At 37.4% G+C, this 24493-nt stretch overlaps 1 protein-coding gene across 1 annotated transcript; it reads left to right on the top strand.

The window, feature by feature from the left end:
- The first annotated feature begins 63 nt into the window (after positions 1–63).
- LOC139745215 (tyrosine-protein phosphatase 99A-like) lies at positions 64–22452 on the top strand. The gene is made up of 5 exons (XM_071655619.1): positions 64–142; positions 3879–4064; positions 4951–5046; positions 20534–20839; positions 22310–22452. Exons 1-5 carry the CDS (start codon positions 64–66, stop codon positions 22450–22452), a joined length of 810 nt encoding a protein of 269 aa, XP_071511720.1.
- Positions 22453–24493: the final 2041 nt, after the last annotated feature.

Here is a 24493-nt window from a genome sequence, read left to right as displayed (position 1 = left end):
TTTATATAATAGATGTGATGGGGGGCCCGACTTGTGCCTGCTGTGGCTTATGTGGTCCGTGTCATGTCTCCTAAAACCAGGCTGCGATCTCTGAGCAGCTGCTTCGCGTCTGTCATGGTTGTCATGGCGACATGCTGCAGAGGTTTGCTCTATCCACGTCGGATGTCATTCATTCAGAGTAGCTGCCCGGTTAATCCCTGGCAGCATTCACCCGTCATTCCCCCTCTCAAACTGCAACAGCTCAGTGAGAGAGAAAGATGGTTTGATGTTGGTATTCTGACTAGTGTGATGGAAAGAAAGATAGAAGGACAGATATATAGAGACATTGATGTAAACATACACACATGGATGGTTAGATAGAGAGATACATGTAGATCAATCAATAGAGAGAGAGAGAGGGAAAAAGAATTAGAAATAGGGAAACAGCATGAAGGAAGAATATATCAAGAACAATATAAGTGATGATTATATACTTGTGTTTCCTAAGATGTCACTCTGCATCTTTGACCTTTTTGAGTCTGCCATTATTGTTTTACTAAGCATTAACAAAAGTGTGTTTTTATTTTGCTTGTTTCTATTGTTTTCCCATATTTTTTACAGTTATAAAATATCCTGGTTCTCTCATGAACTGATGCACTCATGAATGTTTGATCAGCAATAATTTATTGGCGATAATCAAACACAGAATGGTAAAGTTTCATTAAAATTAAGACACCAAAATTTAAAAATGTGGTGAGTGGAAATTTCAAGCTTTAGTTTTATTAAACAGTGACATTAGTTGCCATCATATTACATGCAAATGAGATAAAAAGATGATATCATCTCATCGCAGCTATTCCATTTGTATTTATACTGATTTTTTTTTTTTTTTTTTTTTTTGGTCAAAGTTACAATTACTCAAGAATGACCATTGTACAGTTTTGCAAGTAATAACGACACTGCAATACATTGATGCTATGGATGCTTGTAAGTTAGTCCCTTTTTGACTTCTGTAATTTCTGGGAAAAATGAAATGTGTACATCAATGAGAGCCTTGTAAGGCAATAAAATCATCACCTCATGAAATTTGTGTGTGTAGTTGTGACTAATGGTACTATTTCATTAAAAGAAAACCAAAACAAAACAATGCTCTTCAGTCACATAACTTCCTTACTTCACATCCTAATGTAATGGATTTCCTGTCATTCTGTTTGTTTATGGTTTCACTCAAATTTATCCACTCATATTTTCATTCAATTCTTCACAGACAACAGGAATCTAGAGTGGATTGCACTTTCAGTTATTATGGTCTCCATCAATGTACATTGTAAACCACAGCTGTAAATTATGGATGATTTTTCACTAGTACTCCTATCCCACATTTGTATCAGTTTACCAAATACCGGTAAATATCCACACCATTTGTGGCTGCTTTTTCTTCGCGTACAAGATTTGATGGGAAACAGAGCCAAATTGAATGATCTTTCTGGCCACATTTTGCTGTTCTGATATCAGTCTGAAGTTGAGGGGGGGGGGGGGTAGGGAAAGGGAAAGGGGACAATTGAAGTCATTAGACCATTTCCTGTGAAATCTAGCTATACATGTATCTTTGCTGTTAGGTTATTTTGAATAACGGCAGGGTAAAATGTGTTTGTCGTTGACAAGAGGGATTGTCTTTATTCATTTTCTTTCTTTCTTTTTTAGGGGGGAGGGATGGTACTTTTTGTGCCTATGATTGATATTTATCACATCTGTAGGCTTTTAAGGGTGAAAGGTAAAGCTGCCAACTAGTTGTTTTTGTTTAACCATTTTTAGTATAAAGTTTGTTTTGTTTTGCATCCAAAAGAAAAAAAAATTGTTTTTTTAAATAATTTCACTAGTCTTCAAGTATATGTGGCATAGTATATATACTTTGCTTGTACCATATCAATATTTTGCCACCGTATGTGTATTTTGCCTGCAGAATACACTTAAAAAATGACATGGAAATTATATCAGAATGTGTGGTTTTGTTGATTTGTTTTGTTTTGTTTTTAGTTTTGTGGAGGTTTACAGCTCTGCAAATTGTTTTGTTTGGTTTAGGGTGATTAAATTGTTACAGACTTTCAGAATATAGCTTTTAAAAGGTCAATAAGTACACGTACAGCTATGTAACAGTCATTTTTTTAAAATATTTGTGTGTATTCCATGTCATGTGGATGAGAAATAATTCAGTGTAAGACTACATCTAGCTGTAGACAATGTTTGTCAACAATTCACCAGTGTAGATATGTGCCTGGCTAACTAGCGCTTATGGTTGCTGCTGTTGTTGGTTTTTTTTTTTCTTTTTCCCAACTGCAGATAATGTTGAAGTATACTAAATTATTGTATATCCAACTTAGATCAGTGTACATGTTTTCCTTTTTCTTTTTTTTTTTTTTTTTTTGATACTCGCATACGTAGAAGATGCCTTTTCACATGATTTTGGACTGAAATATAGTTTTCAGCTGTTTTTTTTTTTCCTTTTGGTTATTTTTCCCTTATAATTGGGTTAAGGAAAAAAGGTAAACTAATGATAAATTGGTCAGGTGTTAATGGCAATTGGTTTTCTGGCAACTAGAATATATCTTTTTAATTTTATGTATAATAGTGTTTTTTTTTTTTTTTGGAAGGAAACAAATGAACTCTTGATAAAATAATCACATCATATGAGTATAATTTGGTTTGTTGGAGCCTCTGCCACTGACTGTTTACTTCATTTTGCAATTTAGCAGTTCTAGCATGCAATTGTATGGCCCAGTTGGCCTATCTGTGGTTATGTGATTGATAGAGCACACTGAGTATTCCACAGTACCACAGATTCTGTCTCTCTTATTGACCAAGAGGTGGCAGCAGACAGGCTTTCCTTTCTGCTTATGTAGAGTGTTTGTGTGACTGGAAAGGTCTTCTCTGTGTATACATGGCTGTTTCAAACAAAACAGCATGAGTTTTTAATGCTAGGTAAAGTCAAAAGGAGGAAATTTTGTCATTTACTCATTTACTCATTTATGTCACTAATGTCAATGTTCTTTTCATCTGATATAAGCAATATACAATGATTTGTATTGATTCTTGTGCTTTTGTTGTCTTGACCTTTGAAAACTATTGAAGGGCTAGTTGCATAGTCATCCCTGAAATGAACAGTGTATGATTTAATCCACGAACTTTCTTTCAAAATTTGGCTAGTAATGACATTAATTCAGTAATAATTTTAATTTCAATCACAGTGTAAATCCCAGTGTGTGAAATGTGTTGTATAACTTAACACCTCTGTTGAGACTTTTGACCTTGCTCTTTTTAAATGTGAAATTTATTTCTACCCTGCACACTGTGTGTTTCCCTAAATGTAACCCCCATAAAAAACAACAGACAAACAAACAATATGATGAAAATGAATGTATTGAGATTTTTATATATAGTTGTTTAGTGAATTATTCCAAAGAATGACTGTGTATACCATGAGAGTGCTGCTGATAAGAGGAGGATTATTTTTTGAAGGCTGATTTTTTTATTTTGATATTATGATCATGGAATTTCTTTAAATTACCCAATCCAGTTAGATAATATGCAAGGTGCATTTTGAATATTACGATATGATTATTATTTATCATTTTCTGTAACAATTATGGTAAAAGATATTTTGTTTGTCAGATGTTCTCTGCAGTGTGTTTAATGTATATGATATTCTTTGAACAATTGTTATTTGTGTATAAATATTTCTTGTGTATACTATCACTGGTGAAAAGCATATTTTTACAGTCTTAAATTGTATTTGTGGACAATGAAATTTTCAGCTCAATTCAATTCAATTCAGTTGGAAACTGTTGATGAATAGAGTTTAATCCCCCTTGTACTGTTTATACCTCCTGTCTTATATTCAGCCCCCGGTCCTCCCCATGGTGTAACCCTCGTGGGTAAGAACCCGACCAGCCTCCAGGTGTTCTGGAACAAGCCCAACCAGGAGAATGGCAAGATCGTGTTCTACTACGCCTACATCAAGCGCCAGGGGGCGTCCTCGTGGAGAAGGTTCAAAGTCTTCCAACAGCACCATCTCTTCACAGCCCTGGGTAGGTATACCATTTGTGCTTGCCTCCAGACTCATATCCTATCTCAGCCTAGTCTATTGGCTGTCATTACACCTGTCCTTCTGCATAGCAGTAAGGTTGTAGACTGTAGAACCCAGAAATATTCACGGCGTGAAACTTTCGCGAATTGGAGCTCACAGCCTTTTTCATGGCATGAAACTTTTGTGAATCGCCATTGGCATTCAGTGCTTTGTGTAAACAAGAACTTCCGCGTACATTTTCCCTTCTCAAATCTCAGCTCCTTGAAAAATTTGCAAAAGTTTCACGCACACGAAAATTTCTGGTTTTTATATTACCTTTTTTTTTCCTGCCCACTTCTCTTTTTTTTTTTGTTCGTTAATTCCCCATTTTCTTTTTTTGATCTATCTCAAACATTAATCTAATCAGCATTCATCAATCAATTATTCATTCATTATGGTTTTATGTCTGACTCTCTTTGTGCCGACCATATATAAATCTCAATCTGTCTGCCTGTCTGTCTGTCTGTCTGTCTGTCTGTCTATCTATCTATCTATCTTATCTATATATCTATCTATCTATTTGTCTATCTATCTATCTATCTTATCTATATATCTATCTATCTATTTGTCTATCCATCTGCATGCATCTATCTATCTGTCTGTCTATCTATCCTTTTATCTGTCTGTCAATCTGCATATGCTTATCTGTCTCGCAGTGTTTCTATAGTAATAGCAATAATGACACTAGGTAACAGTTCTTGAAATCATGCTTCATATGAATCTGTCTGAGTGCTTGAACAGGACAGCTATTTCTTATGCATTTAATACCATCATATTGTTGATAATATGCATTTACAATAAAATCTTGATTAAGCCATGTTATGTGTCACTTGTATATCCTCCTGCAGAAATTTTCACGCAGTATAAGATCAAGGTTTCTGCCTCCACCAGTGCTGGAGAGGGTACCACCAGCACAGAGCTTGTCGAGAAAACTGATGTAACAGGTAGGGAGAAAATATGCATTGTTGGATTTTTTATTTTTTTTTCTTAAACTCACCAGTCCTGAGCCAAAGGCTGAGGTGAGCTTGTGCAATCATTCATTATTCTTCGTGCATCGTATTTCATGCGTCCTGTGTAAACTTGTTACATTTTCACCTTCTTCTTGAAAAACCCATGTTGAATTTTCACCAAACTTGGCAGATAGTGGTATTTGTGTACTTTCAACGAGTCATGTTATCAACCTCAGCAATGCCCAATATTTCTGCATTGAAATAGAGCAAACAATGAAAACATTATATTTTCATATATATATATATATATATATATATATATATATATATATATATATTTATTTTATTTTATTTTTTTTTATTTTTTTTTTTTTTCTGGACAGCCTTAGGCACAGGATAATCCTATCAGAATGATCATGTGTAGTGAGAATGCACTAATTTTTCACCATCATTCTGTATGTACAGTGTGGTAAGTGAACATTGTCAAATTCCGAGACTACATGTACAGTGTATATGCCTTTGAACAAAGAGGGTGCCATGCCACTGATCACTGTTCAACCTTCAAATAACGTGCACCAGCCCAACCAACATCACTTTTTGTAATAAAGATACCAAAATAAATCTGGAAAAAAAAAAGTCACACAAGCCTGTTAAAAACTAACAACAGGTATTGTTGATGAGGGTAGACCCTAATAATACACCCCATTTGGAGGTAGAACACTCTCTCTTTTGTATTTAGGGGGACTATATTTGCTTCAGTGTGAAATTAGAAAACGTGAAGTTTTGAGCCGTAGTCGTTCTTTAAGGACTTTTGAGCAGAGTTTGAGTAGAAAAATCCCCTGCCAAATTTCAGGACTGGAGTAGAATAAGTTTGTTGCCTAGGTATAACACACCACAGACACTGAATCTTATGTGTCTTTTATATGATTTTATTAAGTTTTTTTTAACGTGTGTTTATGGAGAATTATTCCCAGGTGTGAGATCTTATGAGTTTAGCTGTTATTTCCTCTGCCAGGGCAGGAGGTTTAGTGATCATCGGCGTTGGTTTGTCTGTTTGCAAAATAACTCAAAAAGTTGTGTACGGATTAAAATGGAACGTGCATAAAAAGTCGACATTGACACAAAGAACACTTCATTCAATTTTGGTAGTGATCAGTGATTTTTATTAATATTTAAAGGATTTTTTAATCTTTTGGCATATAAGGTCAACGAACTTGGGATTCAAGCTGTGCGTACTGGAGGTTTACATACGCGTACTAAAGCATGTGCTCAATCTCTGCTAGGGCAAGGTGCCCTGTAATGACGTAAACAAAAGGCTTCTATATTGGGAAATTGCAAGCGTGTGAGGGTGGACATGAGTTGCTGGCTTGGCGGAAGTCTGTGTTCTCTGAGTACTTTTCTAGTTACCAATTTTGTGAAGTGTAACCACTTTCTGTTGCAAGTGAATATAGTCAATATCTGACTTTATGCATTTAAACAAAGAGGGCGCCATTCTACTAATCGGTACTCCCCTTGCTGAGTTCCAGGTTCAGCTGTTGAGACCAATTTTGAGCAGTGCAACCACTGTCTGTTGCAAAGTATGCCTATGGACAGAGAGGGCGCCATACCACTAACCAGTGCTTTCCTTCACTGCAGTTTCAGGTTCAGCTGTTTTGATCAGTTTTGTGCAGTGCAACCACTGTTTGTAGTAAAATAATGAATATGATCATAGCCCCAGACTATATGTCTTTTGGACAAAGAGGGCGCTGTGCCACCACTTGGCGTTTCCTTTCACAGCATTTCTGGGTTCAGCTGTTTGGAGATGAATCATTGGATGTGGTGTATGTATTATGTGTAGTCTTCAATTCATTTGCACGATGACCACTTGGAGTCACAGATGTGTTTAAAAATTAGTTTTCTTGAAGACACCGTTTAACAGTTTGTTTGCTCAATGTCAAAAGCTTTAAACTTTGCAATGATAAGCGATTTTCATGGTGTGCAAATGGATGAGGAAACTCTTGAGCATCTACAAGTTTGAAGAAAAAAAAAATGCTGCCATGATCAAGATATTTGTGAGGATGTGCTAGTATATATGTATCCAAAATGGATTATTTTATTAATGGGGGCACAGTGGATAAGACTCTGACTTTCACTTGGAGGTTCAAATCTTGTCAAGTTAGCTTGTCCTTGGACAGGATGTTTTACCCCCCATATCCCATTTGATCCAGGTGTACAAATGGGTACCTGGCAACACCAGGGTAATGATAATGGCTGGGCTCTGTGGTAGAGTAGTGGCAATACTGAAGAGGCTACCCTAAATCACAAAGACCATATCATTATGTTGTCAGAGTGTTACATTTATTATTCTAACATTGCTCTCAGTAAAAGCAAGTACGGTAAAGTCGGTCTTTTACCGACTTTCTCTATGTGTCCAAACATTCAATAACCAATTAAGATGGTACCCAGTGGGTTTTTCATAACTTTAATTTGACACAACATCAGAGACAATGGCAGCATGTGAAACCATTCAGCTTTGATTTTTGTTAGGTTTTTTTTTTCTGTTTTAATAGAAACTTTGGTCAAATAATGCATGTAAAAAATCCTGTTTGTATATTTTGTTAAACCACATCCTCCAGAACAGTAATCATTGAAGATATATGAGAATGAAGCACATTGCACGTGTCTGCGTGTAAACTGTTTGTTGAGGTTTGCTGATGTAAAGCACATGTCTAAGTAATTATTGTTTTGTGGTTCTTATATGACAGAAATGTTATTTTCCAAGTGGTTTTGAAGGAATGAATCATTTTGTGAGGTGATCATGTGTGTAGAAAAATGACTCAAAGCTTCTTACTCATTGACTGATCCCACAACTTTGGAATTCATTCTTGATAACTGTTGTTGACAACGCAAGCAGGAGTCACAACAACAGCAATAACGAGAACTGCATCTGAAATTCTTGGAACCTATAATAATTCCTTGTTGCCAAGTGCACTCATACCACGTACAGAGTGTACAGCACAGTGCGACCCTATCAAGCTTAAAGGGCAAGTCCAGCCTAGTGTTGTATTGCTTGGTATGAACGTAGAAGAATCAGAGAAACAGACCAACGAATGCCTGAGGAAGATGCATGGAGGACACTCTTTAATTTTTTTTTTTGATGTTTTTTAGATGTTTTTTTTTTTTTTTTTTTGGGGGGGGGGGGAATGAAAATTGGTAAATATTTGTGTACAAACCTAATGGAGAGCTGCTTAATACCAGTATCACATAGAGCTGCCAATTCGTCTTACCATTGACACTCTCTAAACTTTTACAATTCATAAATTTCTTTTATGTGTCAGATCGTTTTCCCAAATTTTCCTAAATCTGTTTTCATGTAAAGCAGCATATCACAAGTATTCCTTAAAAGTTTAATTCTGCACCAAGTGGACTGTAATGAACTTAGTAAAGTCAGACACAAACTTAGAGGTCTCATTTTATGGTTCCCTTATCATCTTATGAGAATTTTCTTAAAGTTATGGGCTCATGGGATACTGTACCATTTAATTATTCGTCTTATTTAAATTTCCTCTCAAAGATGAGAATTTTTTTTTTTCCAAAAAATTGTGCGCCTGTGTTTTTTGTGCTTTCATATTTCTTTCCAAAGACAAAGTGCGAATAAGGGAATGTCTTGTTTTTGTTTTTGCAAATATGAACAGCTTCTTGATCCCCATGTTTCAAAATCATCCAAACTGAAAATTGAAGAGGAGGTGCTTTTTTTTCTTCCCATGGAACACTTTTCCAGAGGCATTCATCACCATCAATCACAACTACTGAGTTGACCTTAAAACTTGTTTTCCCTGTCTTTTTAGAAATATCATTCCTCCCCTGTGGATTAGTATCATATACAAAATTCAAGCCGCAAGAGGTTGAAGTGTGAGGTGCATTGTATTTCCGGTTGTGAGATTCAGACAATACAATAGCAAGTGGCAAGAGAACTAATCCACTATGTCACTATGTAATGCAGTGCTTCCTACAAATGACGCACTATTCAATGTCATCGTTTTTTGGGGGGTAGGGGGTGGGGGGGGGGGGGGGGGAGAGCGGAGCCAGGCCAAAGGTGTCAGACACTTGATGTCTAGTCTCCAGACCTCTTCCCTCTGGTTGGGATATATAATGCCCTGGATGTTTCCCCTTGGTAACATCACAGGCTTGTGACTGAACATGCTTCCTTATGTTTTTCAAAGACCCCCACCTCCTTCTCTTCTATCTCCTATATTTCCCTATTCTGGAATAATGGATAACCACCCCCTCCCCCACCCATCCAGATAAGAGAATCGTAGTATTGGTATTCCATGTGGATATATGTCACATCAGTCTTGTGCATCTGAATCACTGTGTATTGATCTGTAGTATTAATATCTTTAATACATAAAACTTATATATGCTTTAACATCATTTTGTATTATGGCACATAAAAAAATAGAGGCTTTTTTTTTGCGTATATTCTGGAGCATCATTTTAGATTATGGTACAGTAGATTGAAACAATCAGGGCAATTGCCCCCCCCCCCCCCCCACTAAATACTAGGTACATTGTAGGGATAAGGTTATGATAAAGATTAGGTTTAGGGTTAGAGTTTGGGTTATGGTTAGGATGAGGTTTAGGATTAGGATTAGGGTTGGGGTCAGGGGAAGGGTTTGGGATAATTGTTCAGGGAGTAATTGCCCTAGAACCATCCTACACATCCATACCAAGACATTGTTTAGTTTGTCTCAAATGATTTTGTTTTTAAATTGTTGTTGCTTCCTTTTGCATAGAGATAATCACTCAAGACTTGGTCACTTATATGACATATAAACCAAGCGTAAGTGTTTATGAAAGTTTGTGATTTGTGATAGATTTATGACCAGTGCAAGTTTCAGGCCAGTAATCTACTTAGCAGCTACACATTTGTAGCTGCATGCACTCCCTGCTTCTGCAGGTCTGTTGGAGAGGTTGTAAATCATCCAAGATGAAACTTTGTACTCTTCTGGACAGGACTGTAACCCTTTGGCACCCAACAGCCAATGATCACCCTTGTATGTGGGTGTGTGTTTGTGTGTGTGTGTGTGTGTGTGTGTGTGTGTGTGTGTATGTGTGTGTTCCTTTGTTCCTTCTGCCAACATGAGCCTGAAACTTATCTGCATTTATTTTTACACTGTGTTAAAGTGAAACCGTTATGGGAATTCATAATTAATTATTTTGATATAAATGAGTTAAGGAATATGAATTGGAGAGATATATTTGGGGGAATTTCTGGTTATTCAAATAGATCAAAATGTGTAAATACTTTGATTATCTTAACAAAATACATCATTTTTAAATCTAGAACGGGAAATAAGTTACCCACTGGAGAAAAGATGCAAAAGATTATTGTTGAATTAATAAATGAGGAAAAAATCCTGGCGACCAAGGCTGGGAAGCTACATGTACATTTACAAAAATGGGAATATTTTGAGACTTCGTTGAATAAACCAGTCTGAAGCTACGTGCAACGTCTGTGACTTTTATGAAAATAGTAATGTTTCCATAGTATTCCACTCTTTCTTTTCTTCATTGTTTTTCCCTTTCCTTCATTCCTCCTCCTCTTCTTGTTCTTCTTCTTTTTTTTTTTTTTCTCTTGTGTTGTTTTGTATTTTCTCCCCCTCCTTTCCCATGCGTTCCTGTCAGCCTGTTGGCGGGCTGATTATATAACTATATTTACTATATTGTGATGTGTAGGCAAGAGCAGTTAACCAAATTAGGTGCATGTGTATGTGTGTGTATGGGTGTGTCTGTGTGTGTTTGTGTGTTGCATGTGTACAGATAGGGGTGGGGGGAGGAAACAGGAAGGGAGGGAACTGGTGGGGGTGGTCATAGGGACTCAGTAAGGGATATGAGTTAGTAGGTGGGCGGGTATTGGTTGATAAATAATATGGTTCCATTATTTATTACTGTATAATTTTGCTGCATAATTCATTTGGATGATTATTAAGATTAATGCTAGAAGAATTGAATTACCACTGTTAAATTTAAGCAATTTTTTTGAGAGCATAGGGGAAGTGACTGTATGTAAATTGATAATTGTTCATGAAAATGTAATTTTTGTTATGTCATTATGTACAGCAATAGCAAATTTGCTATTATGATCACAAATGTATATTTTCGTCATTTCAATTGTAGCAAATGAAAATTGTTATTTTTTTTCTATTACTTTGAATGGAACAGAATAAACATCGTTGAAAAACAAAAAAAAGTGTGTGTGTGTGTGTGTGTGTGTGTGTGTGTGTGTGTATGGGTTGTATATGTTATTTTATTCTTTTTCTCTGTTTTTTTTTTTTTGCCAGGTTAATGTCATTCCTCTGTACCACACTTCTGTACAACTAGAAATTTTTATGGTGTTTAAATTTTTGCACATTTAGAGATGATTAATACAATTTTGTCATATCAATATATATATATATATATATATATATATTTTTAGGGGGGGGGGGAGGTCAAATTGTTAATGTTGCAAAATATCAGTTGATACTCAAATTTGTGAGAATAAAACAGCTCCAGATATTCAAAAGACATTTTTTGATGTATACAGTAATCTCTGTAAATACACCATCTATTTGTCTAAACTTGTATAAAATAGTGTAAAAGCTGGTACTTCCTCCATAGGTAGAGCAGGGTTGGCGATGCAAGGAGCCTCAAGGTGCTGATCTATAAAGGGTTGAAGTGATACTTGTTTCTGTGTCGTTGACACAGAGGAATCGGTTGAGACGAGAAGATTCAGCGTGCAAGTCTGTATATCCACATGGGAACATTATTAACGAGCACGCGAGGACAGCACTGATTATTTTACAAATGTCCATGAATAGATGCAGCAGTTTCACTCTCATTAGTCAACATAAACAGACAATTTGCTTTAGGGAGTATATACTTCTGTGACAGTTCTCTTTTCTGCCAATTCAAGTTTTACTTCATTGTCTCTTGAAGTAAACACAAAAGAAACTAGAAAAGCACTCTGAGAGCGCAGACCTCCACCAAGCATGCAACTTATTTCCACCACCATACTGATCTTGTTCTTCCATAGAGATATCATACGTACACACAGCATCGGTGCTGAAAGTCGACTGATTTCCCAATATAGAAGCCTTTGTTACGTCATAAGCCCTCAGCTGCACGGCGCACCTCGCCCCAGCAGAAACTAGAGCACGCACTTTAGTGCACGCAGGCAGACCTCAAATACACGGAGCCTGAACTCCCAAGTTCATTGACCCTACCTGCCAAAACATCAAAAATCCCTCATAAATTCCCAAAAATTATCGGATCATTACCAAAAATTAATCGTTTGTTACTCGTGTCATTCTCAACCTTTCCTGCAAGTTTCATTCCAATCTGTTAACTACTTTTTGAGTTATTTTGCACACGGACAAACTAACTAACGAACGAACGAACGAACGAACGAACGAACACACAAACCAATGGTAACGAAAACATAACCTCCTCCCTTGGTGGAGGTAATTAGTGGGGTGGGTATGGGGGTTCATGCCAAGATGAATTAAAACCATGCATATTTTGACATAAAAGACATGTCATTATACCCCTGCCACACTTAGTGTGAAGGGGGTATATAGGAATCACCGTGATGTTGGTCGCGCGGGCGGTCGGGCGGGAGGTCGGTCGGTCGGTCTGTTGCAAAATTTTATGTCGCGAACTCCTCCTACAACTTTGAAGCAATCTAAATGAAACTTAGGGTAAATGATGATATTGAGGTATAGATGTGCAAGACATGTTTTTGTGTTTGTCGGACAGTGTGTTGCCATGGTAACCATAATTTTACCAAAACCTTGTGGATTGAATAACTTCCATAGTATTTAAGCAATCAATTTCAAAATTGGTATCTACAAGATGTATGATGATCTATAGGTGTAGTTATGCAAGACACTCTTTGTGTTTGTACTTGACAAAGCGTTGCCATGGTAACCGCATGTTGTCTTCGAAATCTTGTGAAGTGAACAACTTCCACAGCTTTGAAGCAATTGAAATCAAATTTGGTAGGCATTATGGCCTTGAAGCATAGATGAGGAACACATAATTTTTGTGTTTGTCGGACAAAGCGTTGCCATGGTAACCATAATTTTACCAAAACCTTGTGGATTGAATAACTTCTACATCATTCAAGCAATTAAGGTCAAATTTAGTATGTATGATGATCGGGAGGTGTAGTTATGCAAGACACCAATGTGTTAATATAAGAAAAATGTTTTGCCATGGTAACCACTCATTTTTGTATCAAATTGAACCATTTAATCTATGAAGGTGAAATTTGGTGTGTATGATGCTCTTTAAGTGTAGTTTTGCAAAATGTCCTTTGTATTTGTATCTGACAATGCGTTGCCATGGTAACCGCATGTTTGTTTGTTTTTTTAAATCCTGTGGAGTGAACTTCTTCCACAGTTTGTAAGCAATTGAAACCAAATTTGGTACAGGCATTATGGCCCTGAGGTATAGATGTGAAACACATAATTTTTGTGTTTGTCACACAAACCGTTGCCATGGTTGCCACGATTTTACCAAAACCTTGCAGATCGAATAACTTTTCCATCATTCAAGCAATCAAAGTCAAATTTAGTATGTATCATGATCTAAAAGTGTAGTTTTGCAAGACACCAACGTGTTAGTTTAAGGAAAATGTGTTGCCATGGTAACCACTCATTTTTGTATCAAAATAAACCATTCAAGCTATGAAGGTCAAATTTGGTGTGAATGATGGTCTTTAAGTGTAGTGATGCTGGGTGAAAGCATGTTTCCATTTGCTGTAAGTTTAATACTCGGTGTCAACTCTGTAATTGTACAGTAAACTAAAATTATTCTGTTTCCAATTCGACAAGTGCACAAATTTGGTATTAACGTCATTGCCCTCATGACATCACGTACTATAAAGCAACACCAGGGGTGGGGGTATTAATCACCTTCAGTGATAATTTTAGTTATGTCATAACAATGACATCGTGAAGTAGTGCCATGCGAGTGATAAAATTTAGTGCTTTTGATGCAGCAACAGTTTGTCAAACAGAAGTGTCAGGCAAGAAATTTAATGCAGTCATTTATCACACTGGATTCTGAGGTGGCAGTTATTATGGCTACTGGTCTTGAGTAGGGATTATTTTGGGCAAGCCCTTTTGCGATCAAAGCAGTCATAATCAAATCTTACATCAAACTGTCTTTGATGGGTAGCCATTCATAATTAATTCATTTGGTCAATGTATTCATAGTGATTTCCTTATGCAGCATGCTCTTGCAAGCTCTTTTATGAGCCGTCAAAATTCACACCTGTCCAGATTCATTGATGTCATAAGCAGAAGAGTCAAATCTTGCATCGCCCTCCCTCCCCTTTTAACATCCTTTTATGTTAGTATAAAGTACAATTGCATTTATGAATAAACTTAAATGTTATGCATAATCCTGACTCAAGGTGTACTGCCAGAATTTTCTCAAACCTGTGAGGGTATGATCAAATGATAATTCCATATGATACAGATTGGTATTGAGTATGATTGCCCGAGATGTATGAAGATAGAGAGACTATTAACGCTTCATCTGTGGATTTTATTTTTTTTCCCCCCAAACATGTAGGATATGTTTGGCAACCTGACATGTTAATGACTGTTAATGATCTGCAGAACTGTCGGTGAAGGCACTATGATTTAGTATCACTTTGACGTGTGAGCTACATATTGTAACTTGATATTATTCCATGGGGTCTGTTTGTTATTATGATGCATCGTAAGATTTTTAACTCCATATGTGCACAGACACTTAGCTGTAAGTAGATTGCAAATCTTGTTTTGTCAGCATTCAGTTAAAACTCATACATACTTGACATGGTTGTAGATTAGCAAGCCCACTAAGTGTAGCAATGTGCCCTACTCAAACCAGAAGGTCATAGTGACACTTAAGGATTAGGGGATTAGGTAATCTCTTTTCATTAACAATTATTTTGTCGACATATCTGTGCCTGTGGGTGAAGAAATTGCTCTAGCATTCAGCTATAGCAAACAGTGCATCCATAGTGAGAACTAATTTTTTTTCCCTTGTTGATACTGATTAGGACTAAGAAGTGATCCTGTCAAGCACTTGATGAAATATGATATCAGATTGTGAAAAGAAAACAAAATGAAGGAAGAAATATGGTAGGGGGCCAGGAAATCATAGTCATAATGACAAATTCTCCATGGGCAGAGTTTTAGTTTAGAATTGTAGAGCTCCCATATAGCCCATTACCCCAGATCTTGTTCTGGTTTCTGTAGCATGATGTGAGTGGAGAATACTTGGTTCTCCTGGACAACTTGGATGTTAGCCCATTTATTAGAGATTAACCCCTTAACACCCTTCCCACTAAAAAGGCAATCAGTAATTGTAGCTGAAAGTGGACTAGAGCAGGATGGAGCATCGGTTGTGACATGGAGCAACCCCCTCCTACATGTGGGACCAGGTCCCGATCTCAAAAGTCGCAACCTCACGATCACTTACGTCCAGACAGCCTGATGGTCAACAAAAGTTTTGGTGCTCCAAATGACCAGTTCAGTTTCTGTGCGCACAGAAATCCAGTTTCAGCAGGTGGAGAAATGAATTGTGGTATATATACAGTTGTAGTGTGTTCTTTAATGAATCGTGATTGCTTATTAGATCTTGGAGTGGAAAAGTGATAATAGTCAAGGGAGACCGATTCCTGACAAAGTCTTTCAGCATGTGAATTATAATTGTCTGCGGCATCATGCACTAATGAAAGTTCCCAGTTCCCTACGAGTCACATGTCTGCATTAACTCCTTCTCTTGTATGATCAAAACAAAAGCAAGCTGTAAAGAGCAATTACACAAATGCATGGCTGCAAAAAATTTGGCCATATTATATGCCTAGTCCCTCTTCCCTCATGTGATGACAACAAAGCATTCAAAATTGGATTAGCAGCTGAGCTAAATGGATTGTAGAGTGTCTCCTTCCAAATTTCCCCAGGCCTGTCCCACTGTGGAGTCTACTGGCTGACAGGGAATACTGGACCAATTTGATTGGCCCCCAGGACTTGTCAATTAGCAGAAAACATACAGAGTCTAGGCACCTAGCTAAGGTGTACAGGACCAGTCTCCCCTTCTCACTTTTCAGTCTAGAGAGTATAATGGGGATATACAATTGTAGGATATTTTTATGTGTCTAAATGCCCATGCATTCAAACATCATAGGAATAAACTTTGTATATCAAAACGATGGTTTGAGCATACATTTTTTGTCGTTTATTTATATACGGTATATCAAACTGATAGTATAGCATTGGTGGAGATGAGGATTGGGCTTTTAATATTTTGCAAAAAAGCGAAGAAACCACTTATGAAATAATACAGAGCTTACCATTCTAAGAGGAATTCAAAGTTTATTTGATGAAAATTGATTTTGGAATGGCTGAGACATCCAAAAACAAAGTAAAACAAAGTGATCATAATAAAAGTCTCTGTGACTGTCAAAGGAATCTTTTGTGTTTGAAGTTTATGCTTAATGGGTATTAACCCGTTGAGGACAGGCTAATTTTGCTACAACATGCATTTCCCATAGACACTTGCCCGAGTATACTCGGGACTCGTCCTCAACGGGTTAACAAACACAAAGAAAGTTAAATAGATATTTTTGCGTCAGTAGTTGTTCATGCTCAGCTGAATGAGATGGATTTCTAGTGTTTTTGATACTTGGAATCAAGATATTCATGACTGAAAATTACTTAATTACCAAAATTTCCACACCATAAAAACTGCCACTCTTACAGTAGTCGAATTGTCTATCGCACATTGCTGACAGGCAGTGTTTTCCTGGAATCTGCACCCATGTTTCTCCAGGGGACACTGACTGGATATCCACTTGTTGTTGCACTTAGGAAGAAAAAAAAGGGGGGGGGGTTAGTTAGCTTGATTTGGCTCCACTAAGTCTGAGGGGAGACTATTAGCAACCCATTTCCTGCCAGTCAGGAGGGCTGATGAAATGGGGTCAATGTACCTGCCTGGATGAAGGTGTGAGAGTTTCACGCCTTGCCTTGTACTCCTCCTCCTCATCCCTTGCTCCTTTTAAGAAGACTAAGGCACCTGTTCTAACTCCCCAGATCAAGCCGTGACACTGAGGAAGGATGAGCAGAGAGACATTTCGCTGGAGCCAAATGTCACTTTGCATCCCACAGGATTCTTAAGTTGATGTAAACCCGCATGATATGACTTTGGAGCTTTCTTGAATCATCTTGTGCCTGTGATTGGCTGTTTGCCTGGCTCGTGTTCCTCCCAGCTCTTCGTGAATCGTTTTGTGCTGGTGTTTTTGCTTCCGGAAAGTTCATTGAGTGTAACTTCAGGAAAATAGAATTCTCCTTTTTTTTTTCCACTCAAATCAAACATTGTGGCTTTTCATAAGGGTATTTCTTCATGATTGGGATCTTCGTAATTTGAGACTTCTGTTGGTGAGTGTTCTCTCGTAGATTATTATTATTATTATTATTACTATTATTTATAGTGCGCTTTTCCCACAAGGCCCAAAGCGCTTACAATCAATTCAAAACATGTACGACAGTATGTAAAATAATGGATAAATGTTACAGCTACGAACTAGTTGCTACTGAAAAGATGTGTTTTCAAGGCTTTTTTGAACACACTGACTGATGGAGACTGTGTAAATTGTTCCAGTGCTTTGAAGCAGACACAGTAAATGTCCTATCACCGGCTAAGGTGCGAGAAACAGAGTATGTGAGATTCTCAGATATTGTTATATTTCTAGTCTAACTGATATCTGCTCCTTTTCTCTTTTTTTTTTCTTTGAAGTGCTGTGTGAAAGTGATTTTTGTCTAATGTTACAGAGACTCACCATCCACTTTACACTTTTTTGCACACCTTACTTCTGTTTGGTAGATTCCTTTGAGTAATGTGTCATGATATAAAAGCACTAGTTGAAAAACAACTGTAAATATGATAAAGGTAATGGGAATAATGATGACGATACTACTCTTACTGCTACTTCTACCACTAGTACAATTGTAGTAGTAGTAGTATTTTTGTTTATCTTGGGAAGTTTATGTGACTTGTATAAGATGCAGGTGCAAAGATAATGAAATCACACTGTTTTCTTTGTTCTTATCATTTTTTGTATGCATAACTTAATGATAATTAATATTTTTACTGATTATTGATTATAAGATGGGATTAAGAATGGAGCTAATCAGAAGCCTTGAAATGAGTTATGTGCTCTCTTTATTTTTTCCTCCAATGCACTGGAGTGCAAAAAGTGAGCAGCAAAACGGCATAAGCTCATTGCTGCATGTAATCCCATTGCAAATTGCTGATTGCTCTGTGCAGTGTTTGCTGTGTGCAGCACAAACCCAAATAATTGCTTTGATTCACACGGATGTCTTTATGGTACAACCAATCAAAATGTAGCCCCATGGTATTGCAGTACAAAGTTTTACTAGGTGATATCATAGTTCATAGATCTCTTTTATAAAACAAATAATGCACAAGTTTCAGGTTTTGATGTTAGTGGAGATGCAGCACATTCTCCGGTAATCACAATGTTGTGCAACATGCACTTGACTATGTCTTGTGGATGTTGCATCCTTGAGTGCACTGCATCTCTACAAATGCACCCCACCTTTGCATTATTTGTATACTATTACATGTACATTGCTGGTAACGATATCATTCCATTCTAAACACAATGTAGTCTTGTGGCTCTCACATGTAATACTCCAATAGTTTGCATCTAGAGGCAAATTTGTAAATCATATGCATAGCATGTGACTTAACACCTGATCCACTTTCTTGGGTGTGTCTGAACATTGCCCCAGCACTTTCAGAAGGTACAGACTATTCAGAACTGAGCACAGAAACCCTTACAATGGTCGCTAGTTGTCGATCTATTGAATTGTCATATATACTGCACAAGAGGTCATGGTCTCCAGTGTGAGATCAAATGAATTAATGGAGGGTAATTTGTAATCCATTAATCTGTGACAAGATAATGGACGTGTGTAACTCTAGGAAGGTAGTAATAACATGAAGATAATTTCAAGTTGTTCTTAATGGCTTGTCAAGTGTTGAAACTGGATACACATCTTTTTTTTTTAATGCAAAGAAAGGCAGAGGCATTTAAAGAAATATTTTTTTTTCAGTCATTGTGTCATCTGTACCAGGATGATTGATGAATAGATGCAATTATTATTATTTTTTTCTTAATGGCGGTATTATTCAAAGTATCGCACTACGATATAGATGATGTTTTGACAGGTCTAAGTCTTGCAAAACTTGTGTAGGAAGTGATGTATGGCTGTAAGTAATGACTTTAGTCGTGAGGGAAATTATGCGGTGAGCGTTTTGATTGGACGGGTGTACGGTATATCACAGATGGGAACCTTGGCATTCAAAGTTATCTATGTGTTCTTTTGTTTTGCATTCCCAGTTTCCCCCTCTGGCTTTATTAAAGTGAGAAAATGTCAGGTTGCTGTCAGCTATAAGGGTATTAAACCTGTACATGAAAATGTCCCCCCCCCCCCTCCTTTCTTCCTTGTGATCCTCACTCCTCACCTGTTCTGATCAATATACTGTATATGCCATAATAGTGAATCAAATGGATCGGGACTTTCTGACAATTTTGCACATGGTTATATTCGCAATTGTGGAGTACAGTTAATGAACTGAGAAATGTATGCTACACTGTACATGTTGCATTCATCTCTGGATCAGAATTTATGTTTTTGCATGTTGTTATAAATTCATGAATATCACGTGACTCGCAAAATTTACAAAAATTAAAAACCATGTAAAATAAATGCCATATGCAGTAATATGTTATCATGTCCAGTGAGTTCCCTGCTACAGTGGTTTTGCAGGGTTTTACACAAATTTTATTGTCTGTGTGTAGATCCTGAATGCAAAAGTTTGGCACTTCCGATGGAATCAGAGCTGCTGTACAAAAAAAAAAATCCCATGCACATTTTCATTTTAAAGAGAACATGGCAGCACAGACAACATTCGTGTCATGTACAAATGTATGCAAAAGGATGTCATATGAATCGTATGTCAACTATTCTATTGATGTGAGTAAAGTGAAAGAACATATCCCCAGTCTAATATAGCATGTGTACAAGTCACCAGCAACATACTTCTACTGTGGTTGTGGTGGTTGATGTGCCTAAAGTATTCAGAGTTTTATCTGAATATGTCTGTAGTAGACGGCACAGACACAAATGAACACCCATTTTTAGTGACAAAGGCTGTGTGTAAAATAGTAAGGTTGCATATATTGTAGTTCAGTGCCTGGTATTTCCATGTAGTTTGACCACAGCGGCAAACAGCCTCATGTACTCAGGATTTTATGATGATATCACTTATGATTTCAAAACTCTTCATTTACTGGATGCCTCCTTGTAATTGGAATGTAATTGAAATCAATGGCTTTATTTTTTTTCCTCCCCTCCTAATCCTTGTCCCTCAGCTCCTGGTCCACCCCGCAACATCACCGTCAAGATCGTTGCCCCGAACACCGCACGCATCACCTGGATGGAGCCGCTCATCTTCTACAACTCCATCGACAGTTATACCATCTTCTACCGCGAGGTGAACAACACCGACTATGCCTACGAGATGCAGGAGTACAACACCAGCCACGTCCTCCGCAACCTCGTGGTGGACGGCATCTACGAGCTGACCGTGAGGGCGTCCACCATGAGCACGTTCCCCGGCCGCGGGCTGCTCCTCGGGGAGGCGTCCTACCCGCAGAGGTTTCGGGTGTCGTATGTCCGTAAGTATGATCCTTTCCTGTGTAACGCTGGAAACTGCCCTGTTCCTCCTCCTTGCTAACCGCTTTCCCTATACATCCTATCAATTTCCTATCTCCATTTCTTCCAAAAATCACCCTGCCTTTAAGTTAGACAGCTCGTCTTCTTTGCAGTCTTTCCCTAGCTTTTATACTTTGGCCAATCCTCTCTTCCTTCTACATGTTTCAAGATACCACTCAAATTTGGGCTATGGATATATCCTCTTCAGGTTTATAGTGCTTGCCACAAGGGGGCGACATTTCCACTGATATTGGCTGTCATCCAAGTTCTGTGCGCACAAACTCTGCACTTTTGATTATTGCAAATTATACAATGAAAGTTGGTATAATTTGCAACTTTACACAAACACACATGATCTCTCTCTCTCTCTCTCTCTTCATCTCTATCTATCTGTTTGTCTCTGTCTCTCTGTTTCTCGTACTTTATCTTTTTATCAATAACAAAATGTTAGTTACTGCTGGTATCCAGGTAAGATTGTAAAAGAGTGCCCATATGTTATTCAATGAGATCTGTCTCTTGCTCTGGAGTGGTTACAGGAAGAAAATGATAAAAAAAACAGTTTGTAACTGCATAGCAGAGGTAAAAGGTCAGACCTCAAGGCCAGCAGAGATCATTGAACTCTGACTCAAAATGTGATATTTCCAGCCATAACACCTGCCAGATATGTCCAGTGAAAATATTCTCTGGTAGAAAGAATGAAATGAGAGTAAGAAGCAAATTTTCCGTGCAAGAGGTCAAAGGTCATTTGTGGAGGTCAAAGGTCAAGATCTATCATCTTAATCTCCAAACTTATGTACTACAATGTGTATAGCAATGCTTAAAGTTCCATACAGTGAATGCGTTCATCTCACACCCCTCCTTATGACTCTCTACTTTTTTATGTAGTCATGCTCCCTGAGTTTAGTTTATTCTTCTGTCTCTAGTGTTTGTTTTTTCTTTCTTTCAAGCCTTTGAGAATTGGTTTCTGTTGCCAGTGTATGACATATAAGGAGTAGCTGTCTTTCTTTTTCGGTCTTTACAACACCACAATAGTGTGTATGTGAAGCGATGTTATTTCCCTTTATCTAATGGGGATGAGAATTAATTTTGTTGACTGGCTTCATCCAAATTTACGAATGTATTAACTTATCAGAGGATTGTATGTTGTAACATGAACATGAAAATACCCGAGTATACAATTTGACTAATTTTCACTTTCCCAATAAGAACATGAAGGAGCATCTCTTCAGATGTGCCTGTGACAAATTGATGCATATTTTTTATGTACGATGTGTAGTAGTCCTACTGTTTTTGTCTTTCTTAAGTATCACCTGTGACCTTTAAAGACTTAAACTCTAGATATATGATGTGTATTTCCGTATTTTCTTATTGATTTTCTTTCTACTTGATTTTCTCCTTGATATAAAAAAAAAACAACAACAACAACAAAACAGCTGCAACCCTTGATCCTAATCCTGGCCCTGGAGCCACAATAAACCCCAGGGAGGATGCTGGGCGTGTCATAGGCGTGGTCTTTGCCCTCCTGGTTCTACTGGCCGTCACACTGGGTGTACTTGCTTTCGTGGTCTTCAGGTGAGTCCAGTATTCAGTGCAGAAAGAAGTTTAGCAGAGTGTCAGTGGGTCTGTCTGTTAATTCTGGTCCAAGTGTACTTCCATGTGGTGAGTTTAGAGAAACATTGGCAGCATGTACTTGTTTTTTGATTTGTTTTGTTTTTGTTCATGGGGGAAAAAATTATGATGTCCCCTTCATGTGTTCATGGATGTCCTTGCAAAGTAAACGGATGGTTTAGTTTTGCTTGAGAAGGGGATTCGGGTTTTAACTTTTTTTGAGATACTACATTGTAAGAAGCCACTTATGAAATGTTACAGAGCATACCATTCTAAGAGGACTTCAAACTTTATTTGATGAAATTCAGTTTTGAAATGGCTGAGATACCCAAGAGTAAAGTAAAACAAGTTATCATAATAAAAGGTGGTTCCCACCTTTCATTAGGATCTCTTTTTTTTCTTCTTTTTTCTTTTGTTTGATATTTCAGCCATTTCAAAACTAAGTTTCATCAGATAAACGTTCAATTCCTCTTGGGATTACATGAACTCTTACATATTCCATTAGAAATTTCTCACTATTTCATCAAAAAAAGCTTGAAACCTGAGGCCAAGTCTCAACCAAAGCTATACCATCCCTCTAAAGAAAATCCCTGCTGGTATGGGAAGTCAATCCTTTCCCCTCCTACCAAAAGAAAAAAGAGAAATAGAAAAATTGTAGAGCTTCCAACAGATAATTTCATGTGATGATAATATGTGTGTATGTTGGTTTTTTTTTCTCAGATTTAGAAATGAGAAATAATATTTTTGGGATGAAAAATGTCATTTTGAGATTTGATTTAGCATGCTCAGTATTTTCCCAGTTGTTTTTCACCAAAATATAATGTTCATCCTCAAAATCAATATATATTTTTGCTGTTCAACTAATAGTTAACATGCAGAGATTGGTGGCCCTGATATCAGCTTTCACTTGCGTGTGTCTGTGCGTCTGTGTCTCTCTGTCTGTCTGTCTCTCTGTCTGTCTGTCTGCTAGATTATTAAAGCACCCCCACTGCGTTCATCTGAGCATGCAATTAAATTATAGTCTGAAATACAAACTGAACTTGAGACTGCCATCAACACTCAAGAATTGGTGAAGTGAGCCAACTTAGTATAACGCTATTCGGTGCAAAGAAGATCAGTTGTGTGAAGAATATCCTGGTATGTCACACTGTCATATTGTTTCCTTGCTTATTTTGTGACGTGTTAGTTAAGTGCTATGTATGTGGCAACAATTCGTATGAATGAGTAAGCGCTAGTAACATTTCATATGAATGAGTAAGCGCTAGTTACATTTTGTACCAGAGGTTTTGATAACAGGAATGATAATGCACTTCATTATTGGCAATAAGGATGCAGAATGAAATGCAGATGAGAACGTATGCGACCAATCACCACGGCAACCTCATAAAAATGTCAAATACTGATTTCCTATTAAGTTGACTTATAATGTGAAAAGGCAGAGATTGCTAATTCAGCTGAGTTTTGGCATTGCATTATGGATGAGATATAAGGAATGAGAAATTACTTGCTAAGAATGTCAGATATTTGTGTGAAATTTCCAGGTAATCATCTTTGAATGCATCTTTCCAGCCAACATTGACAAAGAAAGAGTCTCAGTTCAAAGGATGAGATTGATTTGATGGTGCATTAAATGATGGAGTATATACACAATGTGAAGTGAATTGTCACACAGTGCCAGAGACCAGTTTAGATGAATTGTATGCAAATGAAGGATGCCAAACTCCGTAAATTATTCCAGGGTTCCTCACTGCATTTCGCAAGTTCTTTCCATGACAGAGTAGCTCCATAAGAGTAAGAGGAAATAATTCACTGGAACTCCAACAAAAATGTTTATCTTGCCCTCGATGTAACGAGGACCATCACCAGTGAAAATTTCCTTGACAGTCAGAGATGCTCCTTGCACACGTTGTGTGCGCTAAGCTTCTGCGAGGTACTGTCCTCTACGGAGGGAAATCAACACAACAGTGAGAAGAGTGATGCCAGGAAAAACACTTCATAAAATCAGCCAG

The sequence above is a fragment of the Diadema antillarum genome, unplaced genomic scaffold, assembly GCF_040938485.1.
Source record: "Diadema antillarum isolate AM-2024a unplaced genomic scaffold, OU_Dant_1.0 seq00001241_RagTag, whole genome shotgun sequence".
Classification (NCBI taxonomy): Eukaryota; Metazoa; Echinodermata; class Echinoidea; order Diadematoida; family Diadematidae; genus Diadema; species Diadema antillarum.
The sequence above is the reverse complement of the archived record's forward strand: the minus strand, read 5'-3'. Positions and strand labels throughout refer to the sequence as shown.